This window comes from Triticum urartu, chromosome 1A (genome assembly GCF_056163025.1).
Source record: "Triticum urartu cultivar PI428250 chromosome 1A, HENAU_Tu73, whole genome shotgun sequence".
Lineage (NCBI taxonomy): Eukaryota > Viridiplantae > Streptophyta > Magnoliopsida > Poales > Poaceae > Triticum > Triticum urartu.
The window spans coordinates 569,752,642-569,772,709 of NC_141873.1; the positions used below are offsets into that span (position 1 = coordinate 569,752,642).

General features: G+C 48.3%; 3 protein-coding genes across 3 annotated transcripts; all 3 read right to left on the reverse strand.

Moving 5' to 3' along the window:
• Positions 1 to 711: 711 nt before the first annotated feature.
• LOC125530270 (uncharacterized) lies at positions 712 to 1,484 on the reverse strand. Its single transcript, XM_048694663.2, has one exon. The coding sequence runs from the start codon at positions 1,332 to 1,334 to the stop codon at positions 837 to 839; it is 498 nt and encodes a 165-aa protein (XP_048550620.2). The 5' UTR covers positions 1,335 to 1,484; the 3' UTR covers positions 712 to 836.
• An 11,940-nt stretch (positions 1,485 to 13,424) lies between these two features.
• Positions 13,425 to 14,291, reverse strand: LOC125530258 (uncharacterized). Its single transcript, XM_048694654.2, has one exon. The coding sequence runs from the start codon at positions 14,119 to 14,121 to the stop codon at positions 13,618 to 13,620; it is 504 nt and encodes a 167-aa protein (XP_048550611.2). The 5' UTR covers positions 14,122 to 14,291; the 3' UTR covers positions 13,425 to 13,617.
• Positions 14,292 to 17,547: 3,256 nt separating this feature from the next.
• Positions 17,548 to 19,003, reverse strand: LOC125539486 (F-box protein At2g26160-like). The gene has a single exon (XM_048702949.2). It carries the CDS (start codon positions 18,863 to 18,865, stop codon positions 17,678 to 17,680), a length of 1,188 nt encoding a protein of 395 aa, XP_048558906.2. The 5' UTR covers positions 18,866 to 19,003; the 3' UTR covers positions 17,548 to 17,677.
• Between the last annotated feature and the right edge of the window lie 1,065 nt (positions 19,004 to 20,068).

The following is a 20,068-nucleotide window of genomic DNA, read 5'->3' on the forward strand; positions in this document are numbered from 1 at the left end:
CTTCTGGACCATACTGACGAATTCCGTACTACCAAATCTCCCCGCAAGTGTAACAAATCTCCCTCAACTGGGCCGTGTCTTGTGAACGCTTCTGCTAGATGAACGATACGTAGTCGTAGAGTGCACATTACAAGTTTATTCTCCCACCCAATCTGTAAGCTGCAGTGCAAATCCATACTCTGGCGTGCTCTCTTTTGTCAAACACATGGGAGGAACATCCAAGTTTTCCATGTCATACAGAATGAGATTGTTATGAACGCAGCCATGGAAAAGTTTACCATGACAACGACACCTAGTGGAAACTGGCAAAATGATAAATCTACTTGTGAACAAAACAAATTCGCAAAATGAATTGTCGCGAAAAAATTTCGTCCAGCTGACCTATTAGTGTAAAGCCCGACAGACAAGCACCACACTACACTGTGCAGCGCCTGCCTCTCAGACGCTACACATCTGGTTAGCACAGCATACCTGGGCCATGCCGGCCTCACATCCGGCCGTGCAGCGCCTCACATCTATGTGGTAAACATGTAATATGCAGCGCTTAGCCGTTAGGCACTGCACATTTTGTTACCAGTGCCTAGGCTACACAAAAAGGTTAGCTGAGTGAATTTTTTTTAAACACAGTTTAGTTTATGAAATATTTTCATCCATATGTCAATTTTGTTAATTTTTGTAGCAGCAACTGGTGAAAGAGAGCACACGATCATCTTGAAAAACCTCTCTTCCGATCGATCGATCAACATGACGCACATACATGCAGCTGTGCTGATTGACAGCTGCAAGATTAAAAATCCCAGCTTCCGTCCGGATGCCGGTTGCAACCGCCTAGGCAGCTAGGCGCGCGCGGGCGGCGGCTGCAGGTGCGCGGTGGAGGAGTGGAGCATGGTGGTGAGCTCCTTGGACGCGACGATGGACTTGTAGATCTCCATGACCAGCCGCTGCTCGAACTCGGACGTCCGCGCCGCCGTCGCCGAGGGCAGCTGCTTCCGCCGCGGCACGCGCCTGGCCCAGATCCCCTCGGGCCCGCCGCCGGGCAGCGCCGTGGCCGACGCCTTCCGGGCCACGGCCAGCATGCCGCCCACGTACGCGTCCCGCGCGCGCGCCAGCAGCCGCCGCGGCGCCGTCACGATCGCGCGGGCGGCGCGCGCGCGCCGGATGAGAAGCCCGCGCAGCCGCACGCGCCACCCGACTCGCCGCGCCCCGCCGAGGCGCTGCGTGCCCTGGGGCCTGCTGCCGCCGCCCTCGCCGGCCTCCAGGCGCTGGTACTTGCGCCGGCGCCAGTGCGCGCGCACGCCCCTCGTGAACCCGATCGGGAACGCCTCCACCTCCATGGCCGGGCCGGCTCGTGCGCTGGGTGCTTGCTCGGCGGCGAGGTGGGGGTGCAGCGCGCTCTGGCTGGCGTGGCTGCTTGACCGTGGTAGGTGCTGGGTGAAATGAGGGTTTGGTGGTGGATGGAGCGAAGTGCGATGCCGGCTCGCGTCTTTTTTTATGCAGGGGCGGAGGGCTACGGCCGTGGTTGGTGGGGGTTGTGTGGGTGTGCGACCGGTGACAAAATCATGGGGATTTGATGCCGTTTTCGCGGCAGTGGCCACGTTGAATTCACTCGTCGACGTTGTGGTTGGTGACTTGGTGGTGCGTGCGTTGGCGTGGATAGCCAGCCCAAGGTCGTTTTCTTTATTTCATTCATTCACTCGCCTCGATCGACCATGCGTACGTGCATGGCCAGCATATCACTAGTAAATGCACCATGTTACCATGTGTTAAACCGAACGTCTAGAAGATGGCAGCCTGGATGGATGACTAAACTCGTTGGTTCAAGATTCCGTTGCTTCACATTTTAATGCACTCGTACGTACGTGTTGATTTGACTGCTTTTTTTTACCATCAGTACAGACACAGACGCTCATATACACACGCATACACTCACCCCTATGAACGCACACACGCATACCCTACCCCTATGAGCACCTCCGAGAGACTGAGCCGGCATATCATCTTGACCGGTGTGGCTTGCTTGGGGGCAACTATTTCTCAATCGCCTAATTTTGTTTCTAGTTCAATCACTCTTCCATTCGTCTTCCTCTTCCTCCTGCCCGTCACCTCTCTCCCGCGCAGCCACCAGTCAAACGCTTGTCCCATGCCACTCAAAGGCCAACAGGGTTTGTCGTGCCGGAAAAGGTTTTGGGTAGGCCGTGGGTGTCAATCACTCAGTCTTACGTAGCTGTTGTCCGGACTCTCGTAAAGCCCACCACTCTTATATCAAGTTTACAAAAAAAATACATTCGGACCGCTCGACAGACTGATACAAATCCGTGTTGGATGGCAAACTATGTCCAAACAGCGCAGTCTGTATGTATGAAGACGGTTTGAGAGTCTGCCTTTGAGATGCCCTTACGTAACCTTTCCACAAATTATCTCGCCCTCCTGAATTTTACGAGTGGGGCACATCCCCACCCTCTCTATTTCCAACCAAAAGTTGCCGACTGCCTGCATAGAACATACGTAACTCATCCGTAGGTGTAGCATTGCTCTCGAATCCCTAGCGTACCGTGCTCAGCGCCCGGGTTGTACATGCCCTAACGCATCCGGTCATCTCTGAAGAAACGCAAACGCGAGCTTCTGTTGGTGGTCGGTGGGTGCTCTGGTCATTGACGATAAAAGTTACTCCTACCAGGAACTTGCTCGTAGGTACGACTACATGTGATAAGCCTAGCATAAAATGGCTTAATTTGGTGGTCAAATTAAAGCACGTGGCGCCGTAGGGGGTCGTTAATCAATCAAGGAGCTACTGGTCATAGTCAACCAAGGAATCACGGGTCATGCATGAGTGGCTTGCTGCTTTGCAAGTTGTTTCATTTAACATTGCGCACGTACCCGTGCGTTTGCCGCGGTGTAGCTATGATTTCCTTTTAAAAAGATTGATTGTTGTTTTTTATATATGTATACTTACGATCATGTTTGACCAGGACTCGATCGACTGTTTTTTTAGTATGAGCAGCCTTGCACTTTTGGGCAGTGAGTGAAGCAACGATGGACGGCTTTTTTTTACGATAGAGGAGTTTTATTTCAAAATTATAGAATTACAATCTACTGACAAGAAATCCTCGATACACGAATGGTCTCTCTGAAGCCAAACAACAGTACACGATTCTATGCGGCTGTAATTAGCCAGACAATCTGCTACCTTATTTTGATCCCTATAAATTTTCTGGGGAATAAACTTCCTTTCCTCCATCAAGACTTTGATCTTAGCTACCAAGTGCCCATAAGCTGACCATGAGAGATTCTCATTTGATAAAATGGACAGAGCCTCAATTGAATCCGATTGGACGATGACTTGCAGCTCTGTGTGTTGGAGAGCTAAAGCCATGGCTTGCATATATAAGCGCATGGATCTCCGCTTCAAGTGCATCATTGCATCTGAATAAAACCCTATAAGCAGCAAAGATGATCGAACCGTCATGACGCATAGCACCATACTAGTCGTAGCGGGGCCATCATGAACGAGGGACTGGTCTTGACGTGAGAACGGAACGGAACGGTCCATCCGTCGACATACCCAGGTTTTGACATTTTGCGGCACCCTTGTTTATATATGATGTCATGAGTGTTTTATATAGGATCTGCACATTCTTAGCCGTCTGAGAATTGGTGTTAGCTTGGACGAGTAAACCGGTTGAATAGTCCATCGATTCACTTGTTAGTGTTTGTGTTTGACCGTTGACGACTGAATGTATCTTGGTGTGCTTCGACGGGCGAGTTTGCGTCGCTGGCTGCTGGGCCATTAGTTTTATTATCGCAATCAACGGAAGATAGTAGTATTATCTACAATCAGGAATTTTTCTTCATGTAGTGTGTGAGGTAATACTAAAGTGTCTTGTCAAATCAAATTGAAGCACGTTACCAAATCAAATCAAATCAAACCGGGAGATTGTGTTTTCAATTGACCAGCCAACGAATAGTCAACTGAGGAATCACCTGCGTCAAGTCAGTGGCTTGCTGGTTGACACGTTCGTAAGTGTACGCATGCATGTGTTTGAAATGCTGAATAGAAATTGATGCGCCATATTCGTTTTTAGAAAGATTCGTGTATACAATGACGTGTAAGCGATAAGGGAAGTGACGTGCGGTGAGAACCGAATCAACAGAAGAAGCCAGGTTTGACATGCCGGCCCAGGTGTTTGCGCGGATCGTGTCAGAGGAAGAGGACGAGTTCTTCTTCACTTGAAAGTTTTTTTTTATTTATGCCTGGTGAAAATTGTGATGCCGCTCTCGATCGGGCGGGGGAGTCGAGTTTGGTGGTGAAATCGTGTTGTGATGTCGGCCGCCTCATGTCTTGTATGGCGAGTGTGAGTCGTGGTTGGTGTGGTCGTGTGGACGCGTTGAATTCACTCGTGGTGCTAGTGCAAGTGCACGAGGGTTGGTGAACCGGCGCGCGTTGCTAATCCATCCGGCCTGTCGTTTTGTCCCATTTACTCACATAATGCGTAAGTGCATGTCTAGTACGATAATGTAGGGTCTATAACTAAGAGCATCTACACCTGGACACCCGACACCCATCTCAAACGCTCGGACGGATGGTCCTCTCACTGACCGGTCACGAAAATTCAACCCACACAGACGTCTCAAATAAGTCTCAAACACCCGAGCTGACCGGCATCCCTCATATCAAACCCAAATATAGAGCGAATATTTGGGCGCCCGGGCAGGGTCCACAATATCGGACTGACGCCGGTGTCCCACACAAAAACAGTCCGAAACCCCGCATTCGGAAACTTGTCTCCTCCAACAGACAGATGTCTTCGGGTGGCGCTGCTCCGGCGGGCTGAGTAGTGCCTAGCCCCCCTCCACCATATATGCGCTTGACGTGGTGTAGCCATGATTTCTATTTCTATAAAGATTGATCGTTGTTGTTTATATATGTGTATGTATGATCATGCATGACCAGGACTCGATCGACTCTTTTTTTGGTACATATATGAGCAGCCTTGCACTTTTGGGTAGTGAGTGAAGCAACGAGGGATGGTCTTGACGTGCGAACGGTCCATTCCATGCGTCGACATGGCCAGGTTTTGACATTTTGCGGCTCCCTTGTTTTGACATGGCCAGGATTATGAGTGTTTTATATAGGATCTGCACATTCTTAGCCGTCTGAGAATTGGTGACAGCTTGGATGAGTAGACAGTTTGAATATTCCGTCACTTCACTTCTTAGCGTTTGTATTTGACCGTTGACCAGTGTAGTAACTTGGTGTGCGTCGCTGGCTGCTGTGCCATTAGTTTTATCGCAATCAACGGAAGATGGTATTATCTCCAACCAAGGATTTTCCTTCATACACAGCGTGAGCCATGAGATGGTAATACTACTGAAGTGTCTTGTCAAATCAAACCAAAGCACGTTGCCAGGAGATTGTGCTTCTAATTGGCCCGCCAGCGAATAGTCAACTGAGGAATCACCCAAGTGTCTTGCTAATTTATTACACGTTCGTAAGGGTACGCATGCATGTGTTTAAAATGCTGAATATAAATCGATGTGCCATATTCGCTATTAGAAAGATTCGTGTATACAGTGACGACCAAACTTTTTTTGAAAAGAAGGTTAAGACCCTCGGCCTTTGCATCAATCGATGCTAACAGCCATCTTTATTTATTATTTAACAAAGGTTTAACAAAAACATACATTAAGCCACCTGAAGTCATCATGCACACTTACAAAACTCGATAATGTGGAGTGCTCTCACTTCCTATATCTAAATCCGTTGTCGTCACCAATCCATCCACATAATTTATCGGAACCAACAGCCGGTGCAGCGGGCCTAAACACCACATGCATACGTTCTAGATGCCCCCATCTTCATCGGATCACCAACCAATCTTCAGGAGAGAGATCCGCATCATCCTTGCCACCTGTCCATCCGCCACCACGGCGCCCAACGGCGCCACCGCCCCGAGCTCGTCCATCCAGACACGAAGATTCTAGAAGATCTGTCGTGCGTAGCACCTGCCGACCAGGCATGACACAACGTAGCACCTGTCGGTCAGGCATGACTTCACATCTCCACCGAAAGCTCCGTGCAAGACGAAGCCGCTCCACCTCCTGCCTCTGTCTTCCAGCGCTACTCGAGAAACGATGCTCCCAAGAGAGTAAAACGACACCGCAGTACCACCATCGTCCGATCTGAAAGACCAGATCCCAGGGACCCCGAAGTAGCATGAGTGGGTTGACAATATTTACACGACAATGCATTCATCAAGGTAACGACACAGAACGCCGCCATCGCCTGCCACCGACTCGGTTATCACCGGCAAGTATGTCTTCCCGACTCGCAGTCGGAGCTAGATAATGGATCTCAAGATTTGCCCATCCAGCGTCAGGCCTACCACCTCCGGCGAAGGAGATGGCCACCACCGCCGCGCCCAGGGCCGGAGCCCCCGACGTCCTCATGTTGCAGGTCCAGCCCAGAAGCCGCTTGACGTAGCCGGATCAGCGGAGATGCATGACAGCGTGTGGAGCGGCCCGTTGAAGCCCATCTGGGTGTTGGGGAACGTAGTAATTCAAAAAAAAAATCCTACGATCACGCAAGATCTATCTAGGAGATGCATAGCAACGAGGCGGAAGAGTGTGTCCACCTACCCTCGTAGACCGAAAGCGGAAGCGTTTAGTAACGTGGTTTATGTAGTCGAACGTCTTCATGATCCAACCGATCCAAGTACCGAACGTACATCACCTTCGTGTTCAGCACACGTTCAACTCGATGACGTCCCTCGAGATCTTGATCCAGTGGAGGGTCGAGGAAGAGTTCCGTTAGTACGACAGCATGGCAACGATGATGGTGATGTGATCCGCGCAGGGCTTCGCCTAAGCACTACGACGCTATGACCGGAGGAGTAAACTGTGGAAGGGGGCACCGCACACGGCTAAGAGAACTATTGGTGTGCCTTTGGGGTGCCCCCTGCCCACGTATATAAAGGAGGAGGAAGAGGCCGGCGGCCATGAGGGGGCCGCCATGGGGGGGGGGGGGGGGTCCTACTTGGACTCCTAGTCCAAGTAGGATTCGCCCCCCCTTTTCCTTTCCTCCACCGGAGGGAATAGGAAGGAGAGGGAGAGGGAAAGGGAAGGGGGGCGCCGCCCCCTCCTCCTTGTCCTATTTGGACTCCCAAGGAGGGAGGTGCGCGTCCACCCCCCACGGGCTTCCCTCTGTCTCCCTTAGGCCCATGTTGGCCCAATACTTTCCCGGGGGGGTTCCGGTAACCCCTCGGTACTCCGAAAAAAAATACCTGAATCACTCGGAACCATTCCGATGTCTAAATATAACCTTCCAATATATGAATCTTTACCTGTCCACCATTTCGAGACTCCTCGTCATTTCCGTGATCTCATCCGGGACTCTGAACAATCTTCGGTCACCAAAACACATAACTCATAATACAAATCGTCATCGAACGTTAAGCGTGCGGACCCTACGGGTTTGAGAACTATGTAGACATGACCGAGAAACATCTCCGGTCAATAACCAATAACGGAACGTGGATGCTCATATTGGCTCCTACATATTCTACGAAGATCTTTATCGATCAAACCGCATAACAACATACGTTATTCCCTTTGTCATCGGAATGTTACTTGCTCGAGATTCGATCATCGGTATCATCATACCTAGTTCAATCTCACTACCGGCAAGTCTCTTTACTCGTCCCGTAATGCATCATCCCACAACTAACTCATTAGTCACATTGCTTGCAAGGCTTATAGTGATGTGCATTACTGAGAGGGCCTAGAGATACCTCTCCGATACACTGAGTGACAAATCCTAATCTCGATCTATGCCAACACAACAAACACCTTCGGAGACACTTATAGAGCATATTTATAGTCACCCAGTTACGTTGTGACATTTGATAGCACACAAGGTGTTCCTCCGGTATTCGGGAGTTGCATAATCTCATAGTCAGAGGAATATGTATAAGTCATGAAGAAAGCAATAGCAATAAAGCTAAACGATCATAATGCTAAGCTAACGGATGGGTCTTTTCCATCACATCATTCTCTAATAATGTGATCCCGTTCATCAGATGACAACACATGTCTATGGTCAGCAAACTTAACCATCTTTGATTAACGAGCTAGTCAAGTAGAGGCATACTAGGGACACTTTGTTTGTCTATGTATTCACAGATGTACTAAGTTTCCAGTTAATACAATTCTAGCATGAATAATAAGCATTTATCATGATATAAGGAAATATAAACAACAACTTTATTATTGCCTCTAAGGCATATTTCCTTCAGTCTCCCACTTAATCTAGATTACATAGTAATGATTCTAACACCCATGGAGTCTTGGTGTTGATCATGTTTTGCTCGTGAGAGAGGCTTAGACAACAGGTCTACAACATTCAGATCTATATGTATTTTGCAAATCTCTATGTCTCCCTCCTTGACTTGACCACGGATGGAATTGAAGCGTCTCTTGATGTGTTTGGTTCTCTTGTGAATTTTGGATTCCTTCGCCAAGGCAATTGCTCCAGTATTGTCACAAAATATTTTCATTGGACCTGATGCACTAGGTATTACACCTAGATCGGATATGAACTCCTTCATCTAGACTCCTTCATTTGCTGCTTCCGAAGCAGCTATGTACTCCGGTTCACACGTAGATCCCGCCACGACGCTCTTCTTGGAAATGCATCAACTTACAGCTCCACCATTCAATACAAATACTTATCTGGCTTGTGACTTAGAGTCATCCGGATCAGTGTCGAAGTTTGTGTCGACGTAACCATTTACGATGAGCTCTTTGTCACCTCCATAAAAGAGAAACATATCCTTATTCCTTTTCAGGTATTTCAGGATGTTCTTGACCGCTGTCCAGTGATCCACTCCTGGATTACTTTCGTACCTCCTTGCTAAACTTATAGCAATGTACACATCAGGTCTGGTACACATCATTGCATACATGATAGAACCTATGGCTGAGGCATAGGGAATGACCTTCATTTTCTCTCTATCTTCTATAGTGGTCGGGCATTGAGTCTAACTCAACTTCACACTTTGTAACACAGGCAAGAACCCTTTCTTTGACTGATCCATTTTGAACTTCTTCAAAACTTTATCAAGGTATGTGCTTTGTGAAAGTCCAACTAAGCGTCTTGATCTATCTCTATAGATATTGATGCCCAATATATAAGCAGATTCACTGAGGTATTTCATTGAAAAATTCTTATTCAAGTATTCTTTTATGCTATCCAGAAATTATGTATTATTTCCAATCAATAATATGTCATCCACACATAATATTAGAAATACTACAGAGATCCCACTCACTTTCTTGTAAACCCATGCTTCTCCAAAAGTCTGTATAAAACCATATGCTTTGATCACACTATCAAAGCATATATTCCAACTCCGAGAGGCTTGCACCAGTCCATAAATGGATCGCTGGAGCTTGCACATTTTGTTAGCATCTTTAGGATCGACAAAACCTTCTGGTTGCATCATATACAACTCTTCTTTAAGATATCCATTAAGGAATGCAGTTTTGACATCCATTTGTCAAATTTCATAATCATAAAATGTAACAATTGCTAACATGATTCGGATAGACTTAAGCATCGCTACGGGTAAGAAGGTCTCATCATAGTCAACTCCTTGACCTCGTCAAAAACCTTTCGCAACAAGTCGAGCTTTGTAGACAGTAACATTACCGTCAGCGTCAGTCTTCTTCTTGAAGATCCATCTATTTTCTATGGCTTGCCGATTATCGGGCAAGTCAACCAAAGTCCACACATTGTTCTCACACATGGATCCCATCTCAGATTTCATGGCCTCAAACCATTTCGCGGAATCTGGGCTCATCATCGCTTCCTCATAGTTCGTAGATTCGTCATGGTCAAGTAACATGACCTCCAGAATAGGGTTACCGTACCACTCTGGTGTGGACCATACTCTGGTTAACCTACGAGGTTCGGTAGTAACTTGATCTGAAGTTTCATAATCATCATCATTAGCGTCCTCACTAATTGGTGTAGGAATCACCGGAACTGATTTCTGTGATGAACTACTTTCGAATTTAGGAGAAGGTACAATTACCTCATCAAGTTCTACTTTCCTCCCACTCACTTTTTTCGAGAGAAACTCCTTCTCTAGAAAGGATCCATTCTTAGCAACGAATATCTTACCTTCGGATCTGTGATAGAAGGTGTACCCAATAGTCTCTTTTGGGAATCCTATGAAGACACATTCTCCAATTTGGGTTCGAGCTTATCAGGTTGAAACTTTTTCACATAAGCATCGCAGCCCCAAACTTGAAGAAGCGATAACTTAGGTTTCTTGCCAAACCACAGTTCATATGGTGTTGTCTCAACGGATTTAAATGGTGCCCTATTTAATGTGAATGAAGCCATCTCTAAAGCATAACCACGAAACGATAGCGGTAAATCAGTAAGTGACATCATAGATCGCACCATATCTAATAAAGTGCGGTTACGATGTTCGGACACACCATTACGTTGTGGTGTTCCAGGTGACGTGAGTTGTGAAACTATTTCACATTGTTTCAAATGAAGACCAAACTCATAACTCAAATATTCACCTCCATGATCAGATCGTAGAAACTTTATTTTTCTTGTTACGATGATTTTCCACTTTACTCTGAAATTCTTTGAACTTTTCAAATGTTTTAGACTTATATTTCATTAAGTAGATATACCCATATCTGCTCAAATCATCTGTGAAGGTTAGAAAATAACGATACCCACGCGAGCTTCAACACTCATCAGACCACATACATCAGTATGTATTATTTCCAATAAGTTAGTTGCTCACTCCATTGTTCCGGAGAACGGAGTCTTAGTCATCCTGCCCATGAGGCATGGTTCACAAGCATCAAGTGATTCATAATCAAGTGATTCCAAAAGCCCATTAGCATGGAGTTTCTTCATGCACTTTACACCAATATGACCTAAACAACAGTGCCACAAATAAGTTGCACTATCATTATTAACTTTGCACCTTTTGACTTCAATAATTATGAATGTGTGTATCACTACAACCGAGATTCAACAAAAATAAACCACTCATCAAGGGTGCATGACCATAAAAGATATTATTCGTATAAATAGAACAACCATTACTCTCTGATTTAAATTAATAACCGTATCACATTAAACAAGAACCAGATATAATGTTCATGCTCAACGCTGGCACCAAATAACAATTATTTAGGTCTAAAACTAATCCCGACGGTAGATGTAGAGGTAGCGTGCCGATGGCTATCACATCGACTTTGGAACCATTTTCCACGCGCATTGTCACCTCGTCCTTAGTCAATCTTCGTTTAATTCGTAGCCCCTGTTTCGAGTTGCAAATATGAGCAACAGAACCAGTATCAAATACCTAGGCGCTACTACGAGCATTAGTAAGGTACACATCAATAACATGTATATCAAATATATCTTTCACTTTGCCATCCTTCTTATCCGCCAAATACTTGGGGCAGTTTCGCTTCCAGTGATCAGTCCCTTTGTAGTAGAAGCACTCAGTTTCAGACTTAGGACCAGACATGGGTTTCTTCCCTTGAGCAGCAACTGGCTTGCTGTTATTCTTGAAGTTCCCCTTCTTCCCTTTGCCATTTTTTCTTGAAACTAGTGGTCTTGTTCACCATCAACACATGATGCTCCTTCTTGATTTCTAGCTCCACAGCCTTTAGCATTGCGAAGAGCTCGGGAATTGTCTTTTCCATCCCTTGCATATTATAGTTCATCACAAAGCCTTTATAGCTTGGTGGCAGTGATTGAAGAACTCTGTCAATGACACTATCATCAAGAAGATTAACTCCCAGCTGAGTCAAGTGGTTATGGTACCCTGACATTCTGAGTATGTGTTCACTGACAGAACTATTCTCCTTCATTTTGTAGCTGTAGAACTTGTTGGAGACTTCATCTATCTCAACTCGGGCATTTGCTTGAAATATTAACTTCAACTCCTGGAACATCTCGTATGCTCCATGACGTTCAAAACGTTTTTGAAGTCCCGATTCTAAGCCGTAAAGCATGGCACACTAAACTATCGAGTAGTCATCAGCTTTGCTCTGCTAGATGTTCATAACGTTTGGAGTTTCTCCTGCAGCGGGTCTTGCACCTAGCAGTGCTTCCAGGACGTAATTCTTCTGTGCAACAATGAGAATAATCCTCAAATTACGGACCCAGTCCGTGTAGTTGCTACCATCATCTTTCAACTTAGCATTCTCTAGGAACGCATTAAAATTCAAGGGAACGGTAGCACATGCCATTGATCTACAACAACATAGATACGCAAAAACTATCAGGTACTAAGTTCATGATAAATTAAAGTTCAATTAATCATATTACTTAAGAACTTCCACTTAGATAGACATCTCTCTAGTCATCTAAATAATCATGTGATCCATATGAACTAAACCATGTCCGATCATCACGTGAGATGGAGTAGTTTTCAATGGTGAACATCTCTATGTTGATCATATCTACTATATGATTCATGTTTGACCTTTCGGTCTTAGTGTTCCGAGGCCATATCTGCATATGCTAGGCTCGTCAAGTTTAACCCGAGTATTCTGCACGTGCAAAACTGGCTTGCACCCGTTGTATGTGAACGTAAAGCTTATCACACCCGATCATCACGTGGTGTCTCGGCACGATGAATTGTAGCAACGGTGTATACTCAGAGAGAACACTGATACCTTAAAATTTAGTGAGAGATCATCTCAAGATGCATAAAGGATAAACATCACATGCAATCAAAATATGTCACATTATATGGCCATCATCATTTTGTGCCTTTGATCTCCATCTCCAAAGCACCGTCATGATCTCCATCGTCACCAGCTTGACACCTTGATCTCCATCGTAGCATCGTTGTCGTCTCGCCAACTATTGCTTCCACGACTATTGCTACCGCTTAATGATAAAGTAAAGCAATTACATGGTGTTTGAGGCCTGTTTGAGAAGTCTGTCTAGACAGAAAAATCGTGACCGATCAGTGACCGGGCGGGTATTTGAGAAGAATTTGGGGCGGCCTGCTGTAGATGCTCTTATGCTAAAGCTTCTAGATGAACAGCACGTGAAATACAGTAGTACCAAGAAGCTGCTTTGAAGTCACACTCAGTTGAGCCCTGCCTTATTTAAAGTTTCTAGATGAACAGTACGCATCCACATGCATGCGTTGACATGGAAGGGACCACGTGTAAACCGCAGTTCCATCCATGAATACTCTGTTTTACTACCATGCATGCTCTGTTTTTGTCAAACACATGGGAAGAATACCGAGCTTTTCCAGTCATACACGCCTTCCTGTTATTATCCTGTAGTTGGACCATTCGACTTTTCACACAGATAGTTATGAACGCAGCCATGGAGAAGTTTGCCTTGACAATGACACCAAGCATACCAAATTGTTTGAACAGCTTAATCAGGATCGATTTCTACAATTCTTACAACAAGTTACTACAGTACAACTAATGAACAGTGCCGCCGCTTCGTAGCAGCACCTGCTGAGAGAGAGAGAGAGAGAGAGAGAGAGAGAGAGAGAGAAGACGATCATCTTGAAAAACCTCGCTTCAGCAACCGCCTTGGGGAAGCTAGGCGCGCGCGGGCGGCGGCTGCAGGTGCGCGGTGGAGGAGTGGAGCATGGTGGTGAGCTCCTTGGACGCGACGATGGACTTGTAGATCTCCATGACCAGCCGCTGCTCGAACTCGGACGTCCGCGCCGCCGTCGCCGAGGGCAGCTGCTTCCGCCGCGGCACGCGCCTGGCCCAGATCCCCTCGGGCCCGCCGCCGGGCAGCGCCGTGGCCGACGCCTTCCGGGCCACGGCGAGCATGCCGCCCACGTACGCGTCCCGCGCGCGCGCCAGCAGCCGCCGCGGCGCCGTCACGATCGCGCGGACGGCGCGCGCGCGCCGGATGAGAAGCCCGCGCAGCCGCACGCGCCACCCGACGCGACGCGCGCCGGAGCCGCCGAGGCGCTGCGTGCCCTGGGACCTGCTGCCGCCGCCCTCGCCGGCCTCCAGGCGCTGGTACTTGCGGCGGCGCCAGTGCGCGCGCACGCCCTTGGTGAACCCAATCGGGAACGCCTCCACCTCCATGGCCGGGCGGCTCGTGTGCTGGGTGCTCGGCCGCGAGGTGGAGGTGCGGCGCGCTCTGGCTGGCGTGGTTGCTCGACCGGAGGGTCAAGTTTGCTTGTCTCTTGCTTGCGTAGGTGCTGGGTGAAATGAGAGTTTGGTGGTGGATGAAGCAAAGTGCGATGCCGGCTCGCGTCTTATATGCAGGGGCGAGGAGCTACGGCCGTGGTTGGTGGGGGTTGTGTGTGCGACTGGTGGTGACCGGTGACAAAATCATGGGGATTTGATGCCGTTTTCGCGGCTGTGGCCACGTTGAATTCACTCGTCGACGCCGTGGTTGGTGACTTGGTGGTGCTCGGCGTGGGTTGCTGTGGATAGCCCAAGGTCGTTTTCTTTCTTTCGTTCATTCACTCGCCTCGATCATGCGTACGTGCATGGCCAGCATATCACAAGTAAAATGCAGCAGTGTTGAACGTCTAGAAGATGGCAGCCTGGATGGATGACTAAACTCGTCGGTTGAAGATTCCGTTGCTTCACATTTTAATGCACTTGTGTGTGTTGATATGACGGCTGACCAGTGGAGTTTGCTTGGCGGCAACTATTTCTCAATCGCCTAACATTTTTTTTTATTTCAATCACATTTTCCCCTGTCTTCCTCTTCCTCCAGCCCGTCATCCCTCTCCCGCGCAGCCACCAGTCGAACCGTTGTCCCATGCAGCTCAACTTGAGTTTTGGGTGGGTTTGAGATGTCGGAGTCCTACATGGCTGTTGTTCGCACTCCTGCTAAGCACCCCTGTTTGACTCTTATTTTCCGGAAAAAGTACATCCGGACTGCTTGGCGGACTAATACAAACCTGTGTTGGATGGCAAACCGCGTGGTCTGTACGTATACAGGCAGTCTGAGAGTCCGATTTAGAGATGCCCTTACATAATCTTTTGACAAATTATCTCATTCGACTGAATTTTACGAGTGGGGCACATCCCCACCCCCTCTATTTCCAATCAAAAGTTGTCGACTGCCTGCATAAAACATACATAACTCATCCGTACGTGTAGCATTGCTCTCCAGTCCCTAGCGTACCATGCTCAGTGCCCGGGTTGTACATGCCCTAACGCACCCCGCAAACGTGAGCTTACTTTGGTGGTCGGTGGGTGCTCTAGTCATTGACGATGAAAGTTGGAGGAACTTGCTCGTAGGTACGACTACATGTGATAAGCCTGGGGCATGATCGCTTAATTTGGAGGTCAAATTAAAGCACGTGGCGCCATAGGGGGTCGTTAATCAATCAAGGAGCTACTGGTCATAGTCAACCAAGGAATCACGGGTCATGCATGAGTGGCTTTGCTGCTTTGCAGGTTCGCGCCCGTACCCGTGCGTTTGGCGAGGTGTAGCTAGGATTTCTCTTTTATAAAGATTGATCGTTGTTTTTTGTATATGTACCATATATGATCATGTATGACCAGGACTCGATGGACTCTTTTTTTTTGGTATATGAGCAGCCTTGCACTTTTTTTTTTGAAGGGTGCAGCCTTGCACTTTTGGGCAGTGAGTGAAGCAACGAGGGATGGGTTGTGACGTGAGAACGGAACGGAGCGGTCCATTCCATCCGTCGACATGGCCAGGTTTGTTTTGACATGGCCAGGATTATGAGTGTTTTATTAATATAGGATCTGCACATTCTTAGCCGAATGAGAATTGGTGTTAGCAGCTTGGACGAGTAGAGAGTTCTTAGCGTTTGTATTTGACCGTTGACCAGTGTAGTAGTAACTTGGTGTGCGTCGCTGGCTGCTGTGCCATTAGTTTTATTTTACCGCAACAAACCAGGAATTTTCCTTGTCAAATCAAACCAAAGCACGTAGCCAGGAGATTGTGTTTTCAATTGACCAGCCAACGAATAGTCAACTGAGGAACGGTTGACACGTTCGTACGTGTGCGCATGCATGTGTTTAAAAGGGCACGCTGAATAGAAACTGATGTGCCATATTCGCTTTTAGAAAGATTCGTGTATACAACGACGATCAGGACTCGACTCTTTCTTGCATGAGTGAAGTGACGTGCGATCATAGGACCTTCACCATTTTGTTGTTTTCCATTGCTTTCTGCTATTATCAATGAATGCCAACGACGCTGGATCTTTCAAAAAAAAATGACGTGCGGTGAGAACCGGATCAACAGAAGCCAGGCTTGACATGCCGGGCCAGGTGTTTGCGCGGATCGTGTCAGAGGAAGAGGACAAATTCTTCTTCTTCACTTGAAACTTCTTTTTTTATGCCTGGTGAAATTTGTGATGCCATGCCGCGCGCCTAGCCTAGTTTCTCGATCGGGTGGGGAAGGAAGTCGAGTTTGGTGGAGAAAATTGCGTGTGATGCACTCATGTGATGTCGGCCGCCTCGTGTCGTCTTGTATGCAGAGTGGGCCGTGGTTGGGTCCAAGGTGGACACGTTGAATTCAGTCGTGGTGCAAGTGCAAGTGCGTTGCTAATCCATCCGGCCCGTCGTTTTGTTCCATTTACTCACATAATGCGTACGTGCATGCCTAGTACTCCCTCCGTTACTGTATCTGGCTGTATATAGACATTGTCTGAAGTGTAGATTCACTTATTTTGTTTCGTATGTAGTTCATATTAAAATCTTCAAAAAGACTTATATATGTGCTGAACATCCAGAAGGCGGCCCGAAATTGGTGGAAGCTTAGCTTGGATGAGTATAATAAACTATGATGTACTCCCTCCGGTCCTTTTTACATTGCACATTGGATTTGCCGAAAGTCAAACTTAGCTAAATCTGACCAAATTTATATTAGAAATTATTAGCATCTATAATATCTAATAAATATAATATGAAAATATATTCCGAGATGAATCTAATGATGTTGGTGCTGTTATGTAAATGTCAATAATTTTTTATATAAACTTGGTCAAAGTTGAATGAGATTGATTTCAGACAAATCTAATATGCAGAGTATCTAGCATAGAAACATATACAGCCGTTTGAGCCACAAATAATTTTGAACAGAGAAACTATTAAACTGGTTGGTTGAAGATTCTGCTTCGCTCTTTTATTTCTATATATACTTGTGTGTATTTGACCGTTGACCAATAGCCGCCCCTAGCCAGCTAGCGCGCTGACAGAGTTCGAGGCTGTCTGGTTGGTCTGGTTGGTCCAACGATGGAAGTCCAGCAGGTAGGAACGTTCGTCGACATGATGAAGTCTTGGATGCTATCACCTGATCTGATCTGGTTGTCAAATTATAGTGTCGTCTCGAAATACTATGCATCCGTTCCATAATATAAGAACGTTTTTTATACTAAAAAAACGTTCTTATATTATGGGACGGAGGAAGTACTAATCAAAGAACCAATAATAATGGTCAACTGGCAACTGGGGGGGGGGGGGGGGGGGGGGGGAGGAGGTTTCACATTTGCGAAAAGAAAAAAGAAAGGGGCCAGTGCAGTGCCTTGTTGGTTTAGTGTTTATGCGTTCTTATTTGAAGCACACGCTGGCATGTGTGCACGGTGCCGAATAAAAATTATAGAGCCTACCAATATCGAGCTAGATCTCATTCGCCATTCAGTCGCAGCTAGCGCTGGGTTGGAGGGAAAAGCCATGTCACCGGGAAGCCCTTTAACGGGCGCACCGAGGTCTCCAGGAACAACTCTGACCGCTGCGTGCTCATGTCGTAGACGATGCAGTAGAAGGGCTCCTGTTGTGTCCCGTAGCCGTAGTATCGATGATTGTATCTTTTCGCGCTAGCGTTCACCGTGAAGAAGATGCGGTTCCCAGCGGTGTAGATTGGGTCATGCTCGCCAGTAGCATGAACCGCCCGGGAGCACCATGGCCCGACGAACAACACCCGGTCGTCGCCCACGCTCCTTACGCTCGTCCATCGCGACCTCTCCACGTCCGCCTTGAGTACCTCGAACTCCAGCTCCAGCTCCAGCCCGCGCATCGAGCCGCCGCTGAACCACTCGAGCATCGCGTCCTCCCTGCAGACCAGCAGCAACGTGCCGCTTGATTCTAGCAGATATTGCGACGAGTGTTTGAGGACCCCGTGGGGGCTACCCATGAGGCGCTCGACCCGTGACACAGTCGGATTGCCGGTGCGCCTGTCCGTGCCGACGGAGACGGAGAAGAGCCCGTTGAACTTGTCGAGGGCGTAGAGCTTTCCCTCGCAGGAGACAATGTCTTGGAGGTCTCGAAGCTCGTCGGGTGTGCTCGACCACCACGAGGACGCCCCTGGCCGGCACAAGGCAAGCTTGCTGCTATACGTCAATGCCTCGTCATCATTGACGATCGCGGCGACGAGGTTGCCAGAGCACACGACGAGCTTCAGCATGTCGGGCACCGGCTGGTCGGTCGCGACGAGGAGAGGCACGTTGGGAGCATACGTGCCGGAGAGGCCGGGGAGCAGGATGGTGGTGGACATGGAGAAGGGGCTGACCAGCGTGTAGGCGCCGTCGAAGCGCTCGAACACGAGCCACTCGCCGCAGGAGCTCTGCGCGTGCGGCAGCTGCCGGTGGCGGTCGAGGTGGAGCGGCAGCCGCCGGAAGGCGGAGCCGGGCAGGCTGTAGAATGTCCGGTCAGGCAAGGCGAGCCACGGGTAGTGCGGGGGCGGAGAGGTCTGCCGCGCAGAGGCGCGCCAGTGTTTGCAGACGGCGGCGAAGCGGACCCGGTCGGCATGGCAAGGGAGGCGGCGGAGCACGACGCCCGCGAGCTCGGTGGGGATGCTCGACCAGGGAACTTGGGCGCGCCGTGTTGGCGACGACATGATGGATGAGGCTGTTGCTGAGGGTCGACGTGGACGAGACAGCTCCGGTGTGTTGCAAGCCTGTATGTCCACCGGTCCCCTGCCGTCGTCTGCAACCCTGCGTAGGAGCAGTATATGTATAGGCGGTTGGCACGACACGAGAACGTTTTCCTTACTGATTCGGAAGTGTGAGCCTCCTTCCTTTCCGAACTCGGACTAGCTCAAAAGATACGAACGGCACCCAAATTATCGGCAACTAAATTAGAGCTACAGCCGGACCTCTCAAACCTGCCTCATACATCCGGCCTGCCCAGTCACCGACTGGTCACTTTTTTTTATCCAGACGGATGCATCAAACAGACCTCAAACGTCCGGACTGACTGTCACCCCTTATCCAGCCCAAATATGGGACGAATATAAGGGTCGGGGCACGCCACGTCGGACTGATGAAGGGGTCTCAGCCGGAAACGCCCTCAAATCCGGCGGTCCGAAGTTTGTCTCCTCCGTCGACCGGTGGTGCCGCGTGGCGCAGCTCCGTCGGGTCGCATAGTGCATTGCCCGACTATTTAATTCGACCGGCGGCACCGAAACCCTACCATTGTCCATCCACATTCTCCTCCTCCTATCCGCCGCCGTCGCCGCCACTTTCCACTCCACTCGTCCGCCTAGTAGCCATGCCCCCACGCCGCCGGGTGAAGAGCGAGCCCTTTCTGACGCCGGAGCATCGACTCGAGCTCCTTGAGCAGATCCGGTCTAGGCGCGAAGCCCGAATTGTCGTGGGGCTACCTCCGGATGCAGTGGATCCGGAGGAGGAGTTGGAGGAGGAGGAGGAGGACTTTGAGGAGAAGGAGGAGGATGTGGGGGACGCTGGCGACGGGGATCTGCTGGCAGAGCAGCAGACCATTCTCGATTGGGAAATTTTTGTTTTGGCCACTCTAGACTTTGCCAATTTTCCTTATGCCACCCTAGATTTTTGACATTTCACTTTTTCCACTCTTAGCTTTTGATAATTATCATAATTGTCATTCCGTGGCAAAAGCAAAATAATTTTATTTCATTTTTTCCACTCTTAGCTTTTGAAATATATCACAATTGCTACTCTGAAATATTTTCTTTTGCCATAGGAATGGCAATTGTGATAATTGTCAAAAAACTAAGAGTGGCAAAAATGAAATGTCAAAATATAGAGTGGCATAAGGAAAATTGGCAAAATCTAAATTGGCA

Coding starts and splice junctions, on each gene's coding strand:
- LOC125530270 (XM_048694663.2), bottom strand. CDS start 1,334: ATGGAGGTGGAGGCGTTCCCGATCGGGTTCACGAGGGGCGTGCGCGCG.
- LOC125530258 (XM_048694654.2), bottom strand. CDS start 14,121: ATGGAGGTGGAGGCGTTCCCGATTGGGTTCACCAAGGGCGTGCGCGCG.
- LOC125539486 (XM_048702949.2), bottom strand. CDS start 18,865: ATGTCGTCGCCAACACGGCGCGCCCAAGTTCCCTGGTCGAGCATCCCC.